The sequence below is a fragment of the Schistocerca piceifrons genome, chromosome 11 (assembly GCF_021461385.2).
Source record: "Schistocerca piceifrons isolate TAMUIC-IGC-003096 chromosome 11, iqSchPice1.1, whole genome shotgun sequence".
NCBI classification, from domain to species: Eukaryota; Metazoa; Arthropoda; class Insecta; order Orthoptera; family Acrididae; genus Schistocerca; species Schistocerca piceifrons.
The window spans coordinates 44,381,252-44,399,750 of record NC_060148.1 but is presented as its reverse complement, the minus strand read 5'-3'; the positions used below and the strand labels follow the sequence as shown (position 1 = coordinate 44,399,750).

The window sequence follows — 18,499 nt, the reverse complement described above, 5'->3', positions numbered from 1 at the left end:
GAGTTCCAGCAAATTTCACGATTGCCGGTCGCAGACGTGCGTACAACGGACGTAGCCGATGCTCGAGCTGTCGCGATGAGAGTAGCAGGTATCTTTAGCCGCCGCGCCGCACCTCGCCTAACATGGCGGTCCTTATTAATTTGGGCGAATAAGCGTAGGCGCACGCGAAGCGCGCTAAATGCGGTCGGCGAGTGTAGAGTCCGCGCGGTTAGTTAACCGGCGAAGCGTCCGGAAGTTCGCGGCTCGGCGCGTCAACGTCGCTTCTCCGTTCATTAGGGCGGCTGCGCCTGCAGCGGCGCGGAGCGTGGTATTTATAGACGCCGCCCGGTGGAGTGGAGTGGGGGCACCCAGTCTCGCATTGTGCGCGCTGCTATAACACGGCCGGCAGATTAGAGTAAGTGTGGGGAGGGGAGAGGGGGGGAAGGGAAGACCTCGTGGCGTGAGGGGAGCGGAGGGGAAAGGGGGGGGGGGAGTGTTTTTTCGGGCAGCCGTCCCGCGCCGCATTTAACTCGCGGCAGCTGTGGTCAAAACAGACACGGCGCAGCACACACTGGCGGTACACCTGCTGCAGGTCCGTGCGGGGGGTGTAGCTTGTTAGTGTGCGTCACACCTGCGCCGAGGCAGCGGCTGGAGTCTCCAGAGGCCGCTGAAGACGAGCGAGTCATGGACGACGACGAACACCACCCGGAGCTGGAGAACATGGCGCGCTTGGTGAGTCGTCATCGTTTCCGTTCATTAACCCTTAACCCTTTCGCGAGCCGTGGGAATCGTGCTTCCCACTACAGTGAACACGCTCCTAGTGAAACCTTCCCGACTCCACTATATCTCTTTTGTTACTACGCAACCTTCCCTTTTACAATAAACTGTGAAACCTTTCCTTAGGATTTCTATCTCTTGCTTAATAATAACAAATGAAATCTTCCCTTTGAAATTTATTCTCTTTCTCAATCTCCGCATACAAATTTAATTGCTGCTTATTAAAAGTGATTTTCTGATTATTTCGACGAAACATAGAATCTGTCGTCGTCGTGTGGTCCTCAGTCGTTATCTGCAATAACCCAAAACTGATCCTTACCTTTTTTACTGTTACTGGATCGCCATCTGACTGCTACATCGAACTGCGACATGAATATACTTACTCTGTTTTACTATACTCTATTAGCTGCTGGTGGACTTTCATAATAAGTGGCTGTATTTATTACCAAAGCTGACGTTATTCTTTAATAGCAAAGTTGACGTTATTCTTTAATTAATTTGACTGAAGTTACGTAATTCATAGTTAAACTTTTTCTTGACAACAATAAAATTTTGCAAAGTTTTACGTTGATGGTTTTTGGGATGGATTATAATTAGGAATGCAGTATAGCTGGCAAAAGTTAATTATATTCTGAATGAAATGATTTTACAAATATTCAAATGGGACTTACTTTTTGCCATAATCTTACAACTAGCAATGCGCAAACATACCTTCAGTAGTCTTGAGTTTCTCAAAAAATTAATTCAATAATATTAGTTCCTCTTATTATAATAGTTAGTTGATGTCTCTGTACATCCGTTTATAATCTCTTGTAAATCACAGCTGGTCGCTGGCAGGCACACCACTCCTCTCAACCTCTCGCTTCAGACCTATCGTTTCACTTCTCGCTTACTACTGACATCCTACGAACGCTAAAGTGCGGTCCCTCCTGCCAACAATGCTTTCTGGTGCAGAAAATCCCTGCTACCATTACAAAATCTATCAATGCGCGGTCTTTCGCGCTCTTTTCTTAAAATGTATCCGTACGCGGTTTCTCCCTTCCTTTTTAAAGTTATATCAACAATACTTTGGTGCAGATATTCCCTGCTACCACAATTATTTCCAACATGACAAATATTAATTATTCCTACTTAATCCTATTGATATAATATAAACATCTTTCATAAATTGTGGTTTGGCAATAGACAATAGAAATATACACATCTTACACTAGTCCCATGGGATTCACAGTTCCCTCCTCTTTACGGTGCTACCACCTAGTGAACGGTATGGGGTACTACTTCCAATGCGAAGCTCCCGCCGTTCCTGCTGTACCTTCGCGCAGAGGCACTGTGTAGCTGAGGGTTGCTCTGTAGAGGAGCCTTTAAGTGCTGTTTGCGTGACATTTTGTGATTTTTTTTTCCCTCAAAGCTGTAGTATGAGGTAAATACTTCTGATTTACACAAATTTATGAAGGAAAACGAAAATTGCAAAGAGGAGAATTCCCGTTTGAAACAAAAGGAGCCATTAATGCAGTGAAATGGATGGATAACCGTCCAGTCACTTTCCTGTCCTCAATTCATGACCCATGAGAAACAGCCACAGTGAAAAGGAAAAACAAGGATGGTACTAGCACAGAGATTTCTCGTCCTGAAATTGTGGCCGAATACAAGAAAATAGTGGGTGGTGTCGATAAGTTTGATCAATTACGAGAAAGGTATGCTATTGGCAGACGTTCTGTAAAATGGTGGCACAGAGTATTTTATTTCCTGGTGGACGTTGCTGCAGTAAACAGTTTTATCCTGTGGAAAATAAGTGAAAGAGAAGGTTGACAGCATGATCAGCTCACATACAGGGCCCATCAATCGAGATCACTGGCTTCCCATGCCAAAAAAGGCGTGGACAAAAACCTTTCTGGCAAAAAGGGGTAAAGTACCTGAAGGTTTTCATCATGTGGCTGTAGGGGAGCATCGACCCATTTTAGGAGAAACCAACTGGACGTGCCATCACTGTAGTACCAAAGCTGCGGAAAAGAGCACTCGCTGTGTTTGTACATATTGTCAAATACCACTTTGCATAGACCCATGTTTCAGAAGCTTTCATGGCAAGTAAGAGAAGTAAATTTATCAAATAAATATGACATATATTGAAAAAATTGTTTTTGTCATTTAAGTCCAAGGAAGGGCAGTGGGAAGAATACTTCCCATCTTTTTGTGTGACCTCACTTTCACAGTTGGAGCAAATTTGATATTCTGTATGATAAATATACCTATCTGTTAACTACTGTCTGCTCTCCATTCATTAAAAAAAAACTACTCAATAATTTTGCCCACGAAAGGGTTAATCACGAGGTGTGGTCCCTCAGACCGCGCGAAAGTTTTCGAACTCGTTATTCTCCAAGGTCAGTTCTGGCGGAATACTACCGGGTGATCAAAAAGTCAGTATAATTTTGAAAACTGAATAAATCACGGAATAATGTGGATAGAGAAGTACAAATTGACACACATGCTTGGAATGACATGGGGTTTTAGTAGAACCAAAAAAAATACGAACGTTCAAAAATGTCCGACAGATGGTGCTTCATCTGATCAGAATAGCATAACAAAGTAAGACAAAGTAAAAGATGGTGTTCTTTACAGGAAATGCTCAAAGTGTCCACCATCATTCCTCGACAATAGCTGTAGTCGAGGAATAATGTTGTGAACAGCACTGTAAAGCATGTCCGGAGTTATGGTGAGGCACTGTTGTCTTTCAGCATCCCTAGAGATGTCGGTCGATCACGATACACTTGCGACTTCAGGTAACACCAAAGCCAATAATCGCACGGACTGAGGTCTGGGGACCTGGGAGGCCAAGCATGACGAAAGTGGCGGCTGAGCACACGATCATCACCAAACGACAAACGCAAGGGATTTTTCACGCGTCTAGCAATATGGGGTGGAGCGCCTGGTTCTAATAAAACCCCATGTCATTCCAAAAATGTGTGTCAATTTTTACCTCTCTATCTACATTATTCCGTGGTTTATTAACTTTTCAAATTTATACTGACTTTTTGATCACCCGGTACTTTACTCCCCCTACCCTACTTAAATTGCCCACTCTACAATATTTTGTTCAAATATGGCTCTGAACACTATGGGGCATAACTTCTGAGGTCATGAGTCGCATAGAACTTAGAACTACTTAAACCTAACTAAGGACACCACACACATCCATGCCCGACGCAGGATTCGAACCTGCGACCGCAGCGGTCTCGCGGTTCCAGACTGTAGCACCTAGAACCGCACGGCCACTCCGGCCGGCAATATTTTGTTGTTGGTTGCCTTATCGACTTCTTTCCTCGTTACTAACACATGGTACTGACACGTGTAGAGTTATCCTAGACTCCGGCTCGTGAACTACACTCCTGGAAAATGAAATAAGAACACCGTGAATTCATTGTCCCAGGAAGGGGAAACTTTATTGACACATTCCTGGGGTCAGATACATCACATGATCACACTGACAGAACCACAGGCACATAGACACAGGCAACAGAGCATGCACAATGTCGGCACTAGTACAGTGTACATCCACCTTTCGCAGCAATGCAGGCTGCTATTCTCCCATGGAGACGATCGTAGAGATGCTGGATGTAGTCGTGTGGAACGGATTGCCATGCCATTTCCACCTGGCGCCTCAGTTGGACCAGCGTTCGTGCTGGACGTGCAGACCGCGTGAGTCGACGCTTCATCCAGTCCCAAACATGCTCAATGGGGGACAGATCCGGAGATCTTGCTGGCCAGGGTAGTTGACTTACACCTTCTAGAGCACGTTGGGTGGCACGGGATACATGCGGACGTGCATTGTCCTGTTGGAACAGCAAGTTCCCTTGCCGGTCTAGGAATGGTAGAACGATGGGTTCGATGACAGTTTGGATGTACCGTGCACTATTCAGTGTCCCCTCGACGATCACCAGTGGTGTATGGCCAGTGTAGGAGATCGCTCCCCACACCATGATGCCGGGTGTTGGCCCTGTGTGCCTCGGTCGTATGCAGTCCCGATTGTGGCGCTCACCTGCACGGCGCCAAACACGCATACGACCATCATTGGCACCAAGGCAGAAGCGACTCTCATCGCTGAAGACGACACGTCTCCATTCATCCCTCCATTCACGCCTGTCGCGACACCACTGGAGGCGGGCTGCACGATGTTGGGGCGTGAGCGGAAGACGGCCTAACGGTGTGCGGGACCGTAGCCCAGCTTCATGGAGATGGTTGCGAATGGTCCTCGCCGATACCCCAGGAGCAACAGTGTCCCTAATTTGCTGGGAAGTGGCGGTGCGGTCCCCTACGGCACTGCGTAGGATCCTACGGTCTTGGCGTGCATCCGTGCGTCACTGCGGTCCGGTCCCAGGTCGACGGGCACGTGCACCTTCCGCCGACCACTGGCGACAACATCGATGTACTGTGGAGACCTGACGCCCCACGTGTTGAGCAATTCGGCGGTACGTCCACCCGGCCTCCCGCATGCCCACTATACGCCCTCGCTCAAAGTCCGTCAACTGCACATACGGTTCACGTCCACGCTGTCGCGGCATGCTACCAGTGTTAAAGACTGCGATGGAGCTCCGTATGCCACGGCAAACTGGCTGACACTGACGGCGGCGGTGCACAAATGCTGCGCAGCTAGCGCCATTCGACGGCCAACACCGCGGTTCCTGGTGTGTCCGCTGTGCCGTGCGTGTGATCATCGCTTGTACAGCCCTCTCGCAGTGTCCGGAGCAAGTATGGTGGGTCTGACACACCGGTGTCAATGTGTTCTTTTTTCCATTTCCAGGAGTGTATGTACATATTTCCTTCAGCAGAGCATAAAATGTGTTCACAGGAACGTGTCAGTTTTAACGATCGTAAATTTGATTAAATTGTTAAGTGGTGGGTGGAGGAAGAGGACAGTGATATAGTTAAAAAAATAGATGCAAACGACGACGATTGTACAGTAGAGAATGATCACAGTTCCGCTAATGGAGAATCATTCAGAGGACCTTTCTGTTTCTCCAATAAAATACTTAAAGTGTTAGTTAAAATCAAATGTGATGTGACTGGCGACAAGGAAAAATAAAGATCTCAGAATCCAATGTCGCGGCCGGCCGGTGTGGCCGAGCGGTTCTAGGCGCTACAGTCTGGAACCGCGCGACCGCTACGGTAGCAGGTCCGAAGCCTGCCTCGGGCATGGATGTGTGTGGTGTCCTTAGGTTAGTTAGGTTTAAGTAGTTCTTAGTTCTAGGGGACTGATGACCTTAGAAGTTAAGTCCCATAGTGCTCAGAGCCATTTTGAAAGTGGAAAAGCGTGATGCCAGCAATCTCTCTGGCAGACTTGTTACATTTTTAACTGTTCTGCCAAAAAACAATCGCAGTCCTTGGTTTGCTGTCCCCACAACATTATCTATGTGATCGTTTCAACTTATTCGTAATGGTGATTCTTAAATATGTAGTTGAATATATAGCCTTTAGATCTGCGTGATTTATCATGTACCCGAAATTTAGCAGATTCCTTTTGGTAATCCTGTGACTGAGTTCACACTTTTCATAATTTAGTCAACTTCCATTTTCCGCACCATAGAGATGTTGTTGCTGCAGTCTACAGTCCAGAGACGGGTTTGATGCAGCTCTCCATGCTACTCTATCCTGTGCAAGCCTCTTCATCTCCCAGTACCTACTGCAGACCTACATCCTTCTCAATCTGCTCTTGGTCCCCCTCTATGATTTTTACCCTCCACGCTTCCCTCTAGAACTAAATTTCTTCTAGTCAAGTTGTGCTACAAATTCCTCTTCTCCCCAATCCTATTCAGTACCTCCTCATTACTTATGTGATCTAAAAAACAAATCTTCAGCATTCTTCTGTAGCACCACATTTCGAAAGCTTCTATTCTCTTCTTGTCTAAACTATTTATCGTCCATGTTTCACTTCCATATGTGGCTACACTACACACAAATATTTTCAGAAACGACTTCCTGATACTTAACTCTATACTCGATGTTAACAAATTTCTCTTCTTCAGAAACGCTTTCCTTGCCATACCCAGTCTACGTTTTATGTCCTCCCTACTTCGACCATCATCAGCTATTTTGCTCCACAAATAGCAAAACTCATCTACTGCTTTAAGTGTGTCATTTCCTTAATCAAATTTCCTCAGCATCACTCGACTTAATCCGACTACATTCCATTATCCTAGTTTTACTCCTGTTGATGTTCATCTTATAGCCTTCTTTCAAGACACTGTCCATTCCGTTCAACTAATTTTGCAAGTCCTTTGCTGTCTCTGACAGGATTACAATGTCATCGGCGAACCTCAAAGTTTTTATTTTTCTCCATAGATTTTAATTTCTAATCCAAATTGTTCTTTTGTTTTCTTTACTGCTTGGTCAATATACAGATTGAATAATATAGGCAACAACCCTGTCTCACTCCCTTCCCAACCACAGCTTCCCTTTCGTACCCCTCGACTCATAACTGCCATCTGGTTTCTGTACAAATTATAAATAGCCTTTCACTCGCTGTATTTGACCCCTGCCACCATCAGAATTTGAAAGAGAATATTCTAGTCAACATTGTCAAAAGCTTTCTCTAAGTCTACAAATCTCAGAAACGTAGGTTTGCCTTTCCTTAATCCATCTTTTAAGGTAAGTAGGGTCAGTATTGCCTTGTGTGTTTCAATCAAACATTTCTGCGGAATCCAAACTGATCTTCCCCAAGGTTAGCTTCTACCAGTTTTTCCATTCGTCTTAAAGAATTCGTGTTACTATTTTGCAGCCATGACTGATTAGACTGATAGTTTGGTTATTTTCACACCTATCAAACCTGCTTTCTTCGGGATTGGAATTATTATATTCTTCTTGACGTCTGAGGGTATTTCGCCTGTGTCATACATCTTGCTCACCAGATGGTAGATTTTGGTCATGGGATGCTCTCCCAAGGCTATCAATAGTTCTAATGGAATGTCTTCTCCTGGGGCCTCATTTCGACATAGGTCTTTAAGTGCTCTGTCAAATTCTTCACACAGAATCATATCTCCCATTTCATCTTCATCCACGCCCTCTTCCATTTCCATAATATTGCCCTCGAGTACATCGCCCTTGTATAAACTATATACTCCTTCAACCTTTCTGCCTACCCTTTTTTGCTTAGGACATGTTTTCCATCTGAGCTCTTTATATTCATACAGGTGGTTCTCTTTCCTCCAAACGTCTCTTTAATTTTCCTGTAGGCAGTATCTATCTTACCCCTAGTGATATATGCCTCTACGTCCTTGCAGTTGTCCTCTAGTCATCCCTGCTTAGCCATTTTGCACCTCCCGTCGATCTCATTTTTGAGGTACATTGTCTAAATCATTTTTGAATTCATTTTGATCCTCTGATGGCTTTGAGACGGTAAGGGACTATACCGACTACAAATAATCTAAGAGGGCTGCTCATACTATGTGGTTTATGTAGATCAGGAAGAGCAGATGGACTATAACACTTCAAAGGGGAACGACAGATATTACTTATGTCCAACTCGATGACCCTCCGTCAATTATTACGGACTCTGCCCCCTCTGACAGGAAATCACGAATCCAATGGCTCAACTAGGATGACGTTCCATAGCCAATCAATTTGCTGAGAAGTCGGTTGTGAGAAACGCCTTCTAGAAATCTAGAAATACGGAATCCCCTCTCGATAGCGCTTATTACTTCGTGGGGATAGAAAGCTAGTTGCGTTTCACAAGAATCACGTTTTCCGAATTCATGTGGACTGTTTGTCTATAAGTCATTTTCTGCTAGGTAATTCAGAGTGCTCGAGCACAGTGTGTGTTCTAAAATCCTACCGCAAGTCGGCGTTAGCGATATGGGTGTAGTTTGCCGGATTGCTCCTGTCTACTTTCTTGGGTATTGCTATGACCTGTGCAACTTTCCAGTCTTTCAGTGCGGATCTTTCGACGAGCTAGCGGTTGTACGTGACTACTATGAAAGGAGCTGTTATATCAGCATACTCTGAGGTAGACATGCTGCTGTACAGTAAGGACCGAAAGCTTTGCATTTATTAACCTGGTATTTTACACCTATCGACTTCTGTTCCGCATGTTGGCAGTTTTTCTTGATCCATATTCTCAGATAATTACTTCGTCTTCTTTGGTGCAGGAATTACAAAATTCTGTTTCTAGTAACTCTGCTTTAGTGAAATCACCAATATTATCACACACAGTGAAAGTGAAACGTCCCCTTAGAAAAATTTATTGAATTACTGTGCTGGTAAACCCCTTACGTTATTTGTTTTTCAAACAGCTGAGCAGAACTGAACGTACTCAGACATTTCACTCTTTACTTATTCTGATCAACACTAAACTGACACACAATATTTTTAGCGCAACGCAATCTGACTTTCAATAATCCCTACAAAAGAATGGCCTTGACTAACAATAACCTATATCTTTCATGAATCACTTACCTCACAAAAATCTTCATTACTTGAACCACTGCAATACAGCGAGTTCCAATACTGCCAGCTAAATAAAAGATTCTAACTGCTGAAGGCACCAACTACCGATAGGCATAGTTATCAAGTGAAAGATTCTGATAAAGAACAAAAAAATGGTTCAAATGGCTCTGAGCACTATGGGACTCAACATCTTAGGTCATAAGTCCCCTAGAACTTAGAACTACTTAAACCTAACTAACCTAAGGACATCATACACACCCATGCCCGAGGCAGGATTCGAACCTGCGACCGTAGCAGTCTCGCGGTTCCGGACTGCAGCGCCAGAACCGCTAGACCACCGCGGCCGGCGATAAAGAACAAACAATGTATTTACCTTAATAGTGTTCAATAGTCATAATACAAATATAGCAGTTCATGACATCCAGTCTTACAAATTTACTCTGATGGACACAAGTCCAGATCATTCGCTCTCAAAACTCCGCCATCTCTCTCCCCACATCCACCACTGCTGGCGGCTCACCTCCAGCTGCGCAACGCTACGCGCTGTTAACAGCCAACTGCTCAGCACTACAATAGCGACTATTTCAACAATGCCCACCAGCCACAGACTGCACACAGCACAGCCAGTGATTTTCATACGGAGCGCTAGGTGAGGTTACCAACATAAAAACCTAAACAGCCTACTTACAAAAGTATTTTCTGCACTTTTCCGCTGGCAGGGGCGGATCCTGGATCTCGGGTGGGGGGGAATCTTTTTGTACCTGTCTTCCAAAAAATTAATTCCAAATAAAACCATTAATACTCTATACGCGCGCGCTGTGTGTTTAACGAAATAACTTACTGTATTACCTAAAACATATTCTTCAAATACGACATGTGCACTTGAAAAACTCTGTGTATGTCTGCTAATGTAAAATAATCTATAAAAATGATAATGTTCATTTGTTTCCATACTTAAATCTTCGAAATTAGTTGACCATTTGCTTTCATTTGACAGAATGTTGCCATCGAATTCGCGCATGTGTTTATACGCAGCAATGACGATACGAGTGCGAAAAGTTATAGTAGGGTATTTGACTGTGTTCAGCAAATCATCTTATATTGTTAATTACGTCATTTTATGCTCATAATAAACTGTTTTTCCTCATGAATATAAATATTAACAATAAGAAATTTCTTTCTTTGTTCTTGTGAAAAAATAAGAAATAAAATAAAAATGCAAAAGTATAAATACAATGAAATTTAATATTAAATGTATATATTCACAATACTGCTCCTAAATATTAAATTCTTATCTCCTTCTACGACCACTTTTTGAAAATATTGTAATTACTTTTTCTACGTCTACAGGAATCTGGTAATGAATATGCATAAGTGCAAGACCAAGGAGGCGGTTTTCATTCATTGATGTTCTTAAATAAGTTTTCAGGTGCCGCAAGTAAAACATACTAGATAGGCCGACGTAATCAGCCCCTAAAGCAGTCGGAAAAAAAGGTCGGTCACGCACCAGGGTGGGAGGGGGGGGGGGTACAATTGCCCCATTTACACCTGTCGACTTCTGTTACTCATGTTGGCAGTTTTTCTTGATTCATATTCTGGATCCGCCCCTGGCCGCTGGTATACTTTACATACGACCGCATTCTCTTTGGATTTTCTGTCAGATTTCGAAACAAAGTCACGTCGTGGAAAATATTAAAAGCATCTCGCATTGAACTTCGCCCTAGATTTCGAGCGTCTGTAAAAGTTAAGTAATCTGGAGGAATATACGCGCTATCAATTTCGGCATGCTTTTTTCGTTGCTTCTGCAACAGTGTTCTGACCTGTTTTGTGTACCATGGGGGATCGGTACCCCGTCCTCTTAATTTACGTGGTATACAGGGCTATTACAAATGATTGAAGCGATTTCATAAATTCACTGTAGCTCCATTCATTGACATATGGTCACGACACACTACAGATACGTAGAAAAACTCATAAAGTTTTGTTCGACTGAAGCCGCACTTAAGGTTTCTGCCGCCAGAGCGCTCGAGAGCGCAGTGAGACAAAATGGCGACAGGAGCCGAGAAAGCGTATGTCGTGCTCGAAATGCACTCTCATCAGTCAGTCATAACAGTGCAACGACACTTCAGGACGAAGTTCAACAAAGATCCACCAACTGCTAACTCCATTCGGCGATGGTACGCGCAGTTTAAAGCTTCTGGATGCCTCTGTAACGGGAAATCAACGGGTCGGCCTGGAGTGAGCGAAGAAACGGTTGAACGCGTGCGGGCAAGTTTCACGCGTGGCTCATGCCACAACTGGAGACCGACAGCGCCGACTTCATCTTTCAACAGGATGGTGCTCCACCGCACTTCCATCATGATGTTCGGCATTTCTTAAACAGGAGATTGGCAAACCGATGGATCGGTCGTGGTGGAGATCATGATCAGCAATTCATGTCATGGCCTCCACGCTCTCCCGACTTAACCCCATGCGATTTCTTTCTGTGGGGTTATGTGAAAGATTCAGTGTGTAAACCTCCTCTACCGAGAAACGTGCCAGAACTGCGAGCTCGCATCAACAATGCTTTCGAACTCATTGATGGGGACATGCTGCGCCGAGTGTGAGAGGAACTTGACTATCGGCTTGATGTCTGCCGAATCACCAAAGGGGCACATATCGAACATTTGTGAATGCCTAAAAATACTTTTTGAGTTTTTGTATGTGTGTGCAAAGCATTGTGAAAATATCTCAAATAATAAAGTTATTGTAGAGCTGTGAAATCGCTTCAATCATTTGTAATAACCCTGTATATACTGAAGGGCCAAAGAAACTGGTACTCCTGCCTAACATCGTGTAGCGCCCCCGCCAGCACGCAAAAGAGCCGCAACACGTCGTGGCAGGGGATCGACTAACGTCTGAAGTAGTGCTGGAGGGAACTGACACCATGAATCCTGCAGCGCTGTCCATAAACCCGTAAGAATACGAGAGGGTGGAGATCTCTTATCAACAGCACGTTGCAAGGTATTACAGATATGCTCAATAATGTTCGTGTCTGGGGAGTTTGGTGCCCAGCGGAAGTGTTTAAACTCAAAAGAGTCTTCACGAAGCCACTCTAGGGCAATTCTGGACGTATGGGGTGTCGCATTGTCCTGCTGGATTTGCCCAAATCCGTCGGAATGCGTGATGGACATGAATGGATGCTTACGTACGTGTCACCAATCAGAGTGGCATCTAGACTTATCAGGGGCCCCACATCACTCCAACTGCACACGCCCCACACCATTACAGAGCCTCCACCAGCTCGAACAGTCCCCTGCTGTCATGTGGGTTCCATGGATTCATGAGGCTGCCTCCATATCCGTATACGTCCATTGGCTCGTTACAATTTGAAACGAGACTCGTCCGACCAGGCAATGCTTTCCAGGCATCAACAGTCCAATGTCGGTGTTGCATGGGGGCTTAATTTAAATAAATAAAAATGCAAATATTTTTAGTAGCTGTATGTCCGATTACGCAAGTCTCGTAAACGGCTGGCCCTGACTAGTAATTGTACGCAATCTGACTGCATGGAACAACAACAAAGAACGAAATGTAAATTTTCGTTAACACAGTTAATTAATTAAGTCCCCAGCAACTATAAAACCAACGCCACAACAAGCACAAGAGTAACTGTTCTGTGTGTGGAAGTGTGACTCAACGTACACATCTGGCACGGTTCTTCTCCAATAAGACAAGAAATTTCAAGTACCATTTATATTGAAGTAATTAAAAAAATTAGAAATACTATAATTGCTCAAGAAAATCAGAATTACACTCTAATACAAGAACACAAGCCAGATGCTTTGTTGACTGAACCTGTAATGATGCATTATTTGAGACACAGAAATAATAAAAAGAAAAAAAACAGGGAATTTGTTACCTTCATATATATTGACGAAAAGCACTCTGATCATTACAATCTCTCCATTAGAACAAAATCTGCTATCTCTCCCATCAAACAACTGCATAAAACATGGAACAAACACTCACTACTACCACATCTCCACTCCGACTTCACGACAAACAGTGTCCACCACAACTTCTCGGCAAGAACTGCCTGCCGCTACCTCTCAATAATCACTGCCAGAGGAGGCGGCGGAACAAAACTCTCTGGCGCGATCTCTGGCGCTGTGGCTCAGTGTAGCCACCTTTCAGTGTTGACGGGCCCAGGCGGGGCGCAAAGATTTGTGTCTCCCAGTCATCAACGGTACACGAGTGGACCTTCGGCTGCGAAAGCCCATATCGATGATGTTCCGTTGAATGGTTCGCTCGCTGACACTTGTAGATGCTCCAGCATTGAAATCTGCACAAATTTGCAGGATGGTTTCACTTCTGTCACGTTGAAAGATCCTCTCCAGACGTCGTTGGTGCCGTTCTTGCAGGATCTTTTTTCGGCCGCAGCGATGTCGGAGATTTGAAGTTTTACCCGATTCCTGATATTCAATATTCAAGGTACACTCGTGAAATGGTGGTACGGGAAAATCCCCACTTCATCACTACCTGGGAGATTCTGTGTCCCATCGCCCGTCAGCCGACTATAACACCACATTCAGACTCGCTTAAATCTTGATAGACCGCCAATGTAGCAACAGTAACTGATGTAACAACTGCCCCAGAAAGTTGCTATCTTATACAGACGTTGCCGACCAGAACGCCGTATTCTGCCTGTGTACATGTCTCTGTACTTGAATATTCATTACTATATTAATTTTTCGGCGCTTCCGTGTGTCTCAACTGCGGTCGGCACTGTTTCTTTTACTTTAAACCACATTTGGTCTATGCTTAACAGTAGGTTTGGAAGGAGTGGAGACTGTCTCTTAGGAATGTGTCAAGCGCTCTTTTATCTGATTTTTTAAATATATGTATTGTGAAACTTCCTGGCAGATCAAAACTGTGTGCCGGACTCAGACTCGAACTCGGGACCTTTGCCTTTCGCGGGCAAGTGCTCTGTGATTCTGTGAAGTTTGGAAGGTGGAGACGAGGTACTGGCAGAACTGAAGCTGTGAGGACGGGTCGTGAGTCGTGCTTGGGTAGCTCAGTTGGTAGAGCACTTGCCTGCGAAAGGCAAAGGTCCCGAGTTCCAGTCTCGGTCTGGAATGCAGTTTTAATCAGCCACGAAATTTCATATCAACGCACACTCCGCTGCAGAGTGAATATCTCATTCTGGAAACATCCCCCACACTGTGACTAAGCCATGTCTCCGCAATATCCTTTCTTTCAGGAGTGCTAGTTCTACAAGGTTCACAGGAGAGCTTCTGTGTGATGTTTGGAAGGTAGGAGACGAGGTACTGGCAGAAGTAAAGCTGTGAGGACGGGGCGTGAACCGTGCTTGGGGAGCTCAGTTGCTAGAGCACTTCCCTGCAGAAAGGCAAAGGTCCCGAGTTCGAGTCTCGGTCGGGCACACAGTTTTAATCTGCCAGGAGGTTTCATATCAGCGGACACTCCGCTGCAGAGTGAAAATCTCATTCTGGATTTGTATTTTGCTTTCATTTTTGATGTGTTTGGATGTTACGGTTTTCAGTGTAGATGCAAAAACCTTCTCGTCACGAATCTCTGTATCCTCATGGTGTTCCGTATTTGTTCATGATTATCTTTTTCTAAGATGTGAAGTATGTTTTCGCAACCAGTTACAATTCGAGAGGGCTCCTCAACAAGTTGTTCAAATTAATTTTCTGAGAAAGCATTCAGTACGATCATGGACGACGTTTTACGCCTACCACCTAGTTCAAACATGTATTCTCGCCGAAATTTCGAGGGTAGGTTGAAGTCACCAACTACAATTGTGTGAATGGGGCTGTTATTTGAAATGAGACGTAAGTTTTCTCTGAACTGTTTAGTAATTCTGCTGTAATGTCATTCTTATCAGTAAGATCACCATTTCTCATCACACAGTAATGTATTGATTGCGTTTTGCCGCTGCTGTACTTCATACACGACCAGAATTTCTTCTGGTTTTCTGCCAGTTGTCCAGAGAGAATTTCATTTTCGAAGCTATTAAAAGCATCTCACATTGAAGTTCGTGTTAAATTTCAAGATTCTGTAAAAGTTCGGCAATATTAGGGGTTTTGCGTCATTTCAAATTTGACATGCTATTTTTCGTTGCTGCTGCAACAGTGTTCTCGTCTGTTTTGTGTAACAGGGGGGATCAGCTGTCGGTTCCACTCTCACCAGGCCTGAACAGTTGCTTTTCCCGAGCTCTATATGCAAATGAAATTGGAAGAAACTGTAGTATGTCCCACTGTGGGAAGTGCCCTGAGCCATGCACTTCACAGCAGTGACGAAGTGTGGCATTTTTTTTTTTTTTTGCAGGGTAGGCTGAGAATTACGAATTTAGAAAACAGAAAAAATCTTTTAAAAAAGTTGTAAAATAGAAACACTGCAAAAGTTTAAACTTCGTGGTAGATTAACACTGTATGCCGGACCGAGAGACTCGAACTCGGGACCTTTGCCTTTCGCGGGCAAGTGCTCTACGATCGGAGCTACCCAAGCACGACTCACGACCCGTCCTCATAGCTTTACTTCTGCCAGTATCTCGTCTCCTACCTTCCAAACTTTACAGAAGCTCTCCTGCGTACCTTGCAGAACTAGCACTCCTGAAAGAAAGGATATTGCGGAGACATGGCTTAGCCACAGCCTGGGGGATGTTTCCAGAATTAGATTTTCACTCTGCAGCCGAGTGTGCGCTGATATGAAACTTCTTGGTAGATTAAAAGTGTGTGCCGGACCGAGACTCGAACTCGGGACCCTTTGCCTTTCGCGTGCTCTACCATCTGAGCTACAGCTCAGATGGTAGAGCACTTCTAAAGTTACTTAGTTACATATTTCTACTATCATTGAAACTACTGCAGAAATCGTTGTAAATAAATGCAAAAAATTATTAAACAGCCACAAATTAATAAAAATGTAACAAGTAGTAAATTACCGTTACATCTTTTTATAAATTAGTTCTCTCCTCGTGTCCTTTTTCTGAGCGCAAACATCGGTAACACGAGATATGAAGTCCTGCCACTTGGTTGAATGTTTCAAAGATCCCTTCTCTGTAGCTAAAATCGCCATGTTTGACAGTCTGTCAATTGTCATTGCGTTGCGAAGGTAGATTTAAGGCATTTTAATGTACTCAGCCTTCTCCAAGACGCGCTCATTGCTTGAATTGCAAGAATCAACTACAGTAATTTCACACGTTCAGAGAAGATATTTTTTAATCCATTGTTAATAATGGATTTAAGGAGGTCCTGACGCTGTAGACCTTTATTCTCACTTCTGTAAATAAACGTAGATTCCGTTTTCAGTTTTTCACTGGGAAAGAAAAATATATTTTAAGCAGTTTTTCAACTTTATATAGTATAGGGAAATTGTTTGGCCTATTACAACCTGAAAATTTTTCTTCATTTACAATTTCTGTAAAATATGTTTCATAAAAGCTCTGGAATTTAGTTTATGTGTACTACTAGTGTGTTACTGGTTTCGAATGCTAGCCTTCTCGACTTCTGAATACTTGGTTCTGTTTCGTTAAAATTAATTGCAGATACTCCTGCCGAATTTGTTCAAATAGTTCAAATGGCTCTGAGCACTATGGGACTTAGCATGTGAGGTCATCAGTCCCCTAGAACTTAGAACTACTTAAACCTAACCAACCTAAGGACATGACACACATCCATGCCCGAGGCAGGATTCGAACCTGCTACCGTAGCGGTCGCGCGGTTCCAGACTGAAGCGCCTAGAACCGCTCGGCCACACTGGCCGGCCAGAATTTGTAAGGCTCTTAACTTCCACTATGCATTTCACAATAATTTCCTCACATATTAGTCTTTCAACGGTCTTAATGCAGTTTTCAATTTCGAGCTTACAGCGTCTTAAGTCCACAGCTTTATTTAGCAAGATGTCATACAATATACTTGTATGATGGAAAATCGATCTGTACAGCTGCAATAGAGAAAGAAAACTTTGATTATCCAGCATACTGTTTAGGCCAACTGCTTGATGTACAGAATTATCATCCCAGCCTTCAAAGTTTATCACATCATTAAATGCTGCTTTCAGGTATGCATAGTGAAGAATAAAGGTTTGTACACCGCATGACTGAAAATTCCGTCTTGTTTCACGAGCTTGGTGGTTTAAATCGCGTTTCCCTCAGTAGTTTACTTCTTTTACTGAAACGTCCAAAAAATGTTGTGAAATCTTGATAGATTTGCCACAAAAAGTTTTACTTGCACAATTTTTTTTGCAAGCATAGAGGAGTACTAGGTTCAACTGATGTGCGTAGCAGTGGATAAAGACAGCATGAGGATATGCTTCTTTCACTATAGAACGGACACCATAATTTTTCCCGCCATTACACTGCAGCCGTCGTATGTTTACGACACTAATTTGTTTTTATCATTGTTGTAACTGCTTAGCTTGTGTTAGCACTTGCAACAACTGTCCTAAAATCCTACAAACCTGCCCTGTGTTTCTCCTTATTCGTTATTTGCAAAACGAAAAATAGCAGCTTGACTTCTAGTTGAGACATCCGTTGTTCCGTCGACTTGTGCTAATATAAAAGGACTATTTTTAACTTCACTTGAAATTTTGTTCCTTAACAACATCCGTGATACAAACTATTAATTCATTTTGTTTGTCAGAGGAAGCGCCTTTAAATACTCCATCGGATGCTAATACGGTTTACTTCTGCTAAGAAATCCAAGAGTTATGGAAAATTTCCTTTATTTACTGACACCTCAGGTTTCTCACGACCTCGAAAAGCTAACTCTTGCCACGCTAAAAAGCAGGTAGTCGAAATAAGTCTCTTCGTTATATTTTTGTTTCGATCAGCCTTCTCGTCATGTTTCAAAGATTCAACGCGTGTTGCTTCTGAAAGATCATGGTCACTTCTTACTGTACCTAGCTGATTGTGTTTAACAGCAGCTGCGATACATGAAATGGAACATTCATGCCTTTTGGCTTTCGAAGGGAAATTTTTACAACTGCCTTCGCCTACTCCCCCACGTACACCATTCAAAACCGCCATCACTCATTCAACACAGTACACAGTAAAAACAAAATAGTTTGTTCCTTACAACGCTACCACTTAACCACGGATTTGAAATGCACCATTGTTTTTGGAAACGTCTTTCAAATTTTCCGTAAGATTTTTTAATAGACAGACTTGGCGTCGGGTTTCGTTATTTCACCAGGAGTTCTTTCTTCCAAAGAAAGATGAGAGAAGACTGCAGGGTTAAAAAATTCGGTGGGCTGTGTGATGAAATAAACACGTCCATGGCGGTTTGAGGTAGTCATCAGTACCTCT

General features: G+C 43.6%; 1 protein-coding gene across 1 annotated transcript in view; it reads left to right on the top strand.

The window, feature by feature from the left end:
* The first annotated feature begins 511 nt into the window (after positions 1 to 511).
* The window catches only part of LOC124719651, a 470,793-nt gene continuing 452,805 nt past the window's right edge, over positions 512 to 18,499 (top strand). The window contains exon 1 of the mRNA XM_047244864.1: positions 512 to 711. Coding sequence (XP_047100820.1) covers positions 664 to 711 — 48 coding nt within the window. The 5' untranslated portion in view covers positions 512 to 663. The remainder of the gene's footprint in view (positions 712 to 18,499) is intronic.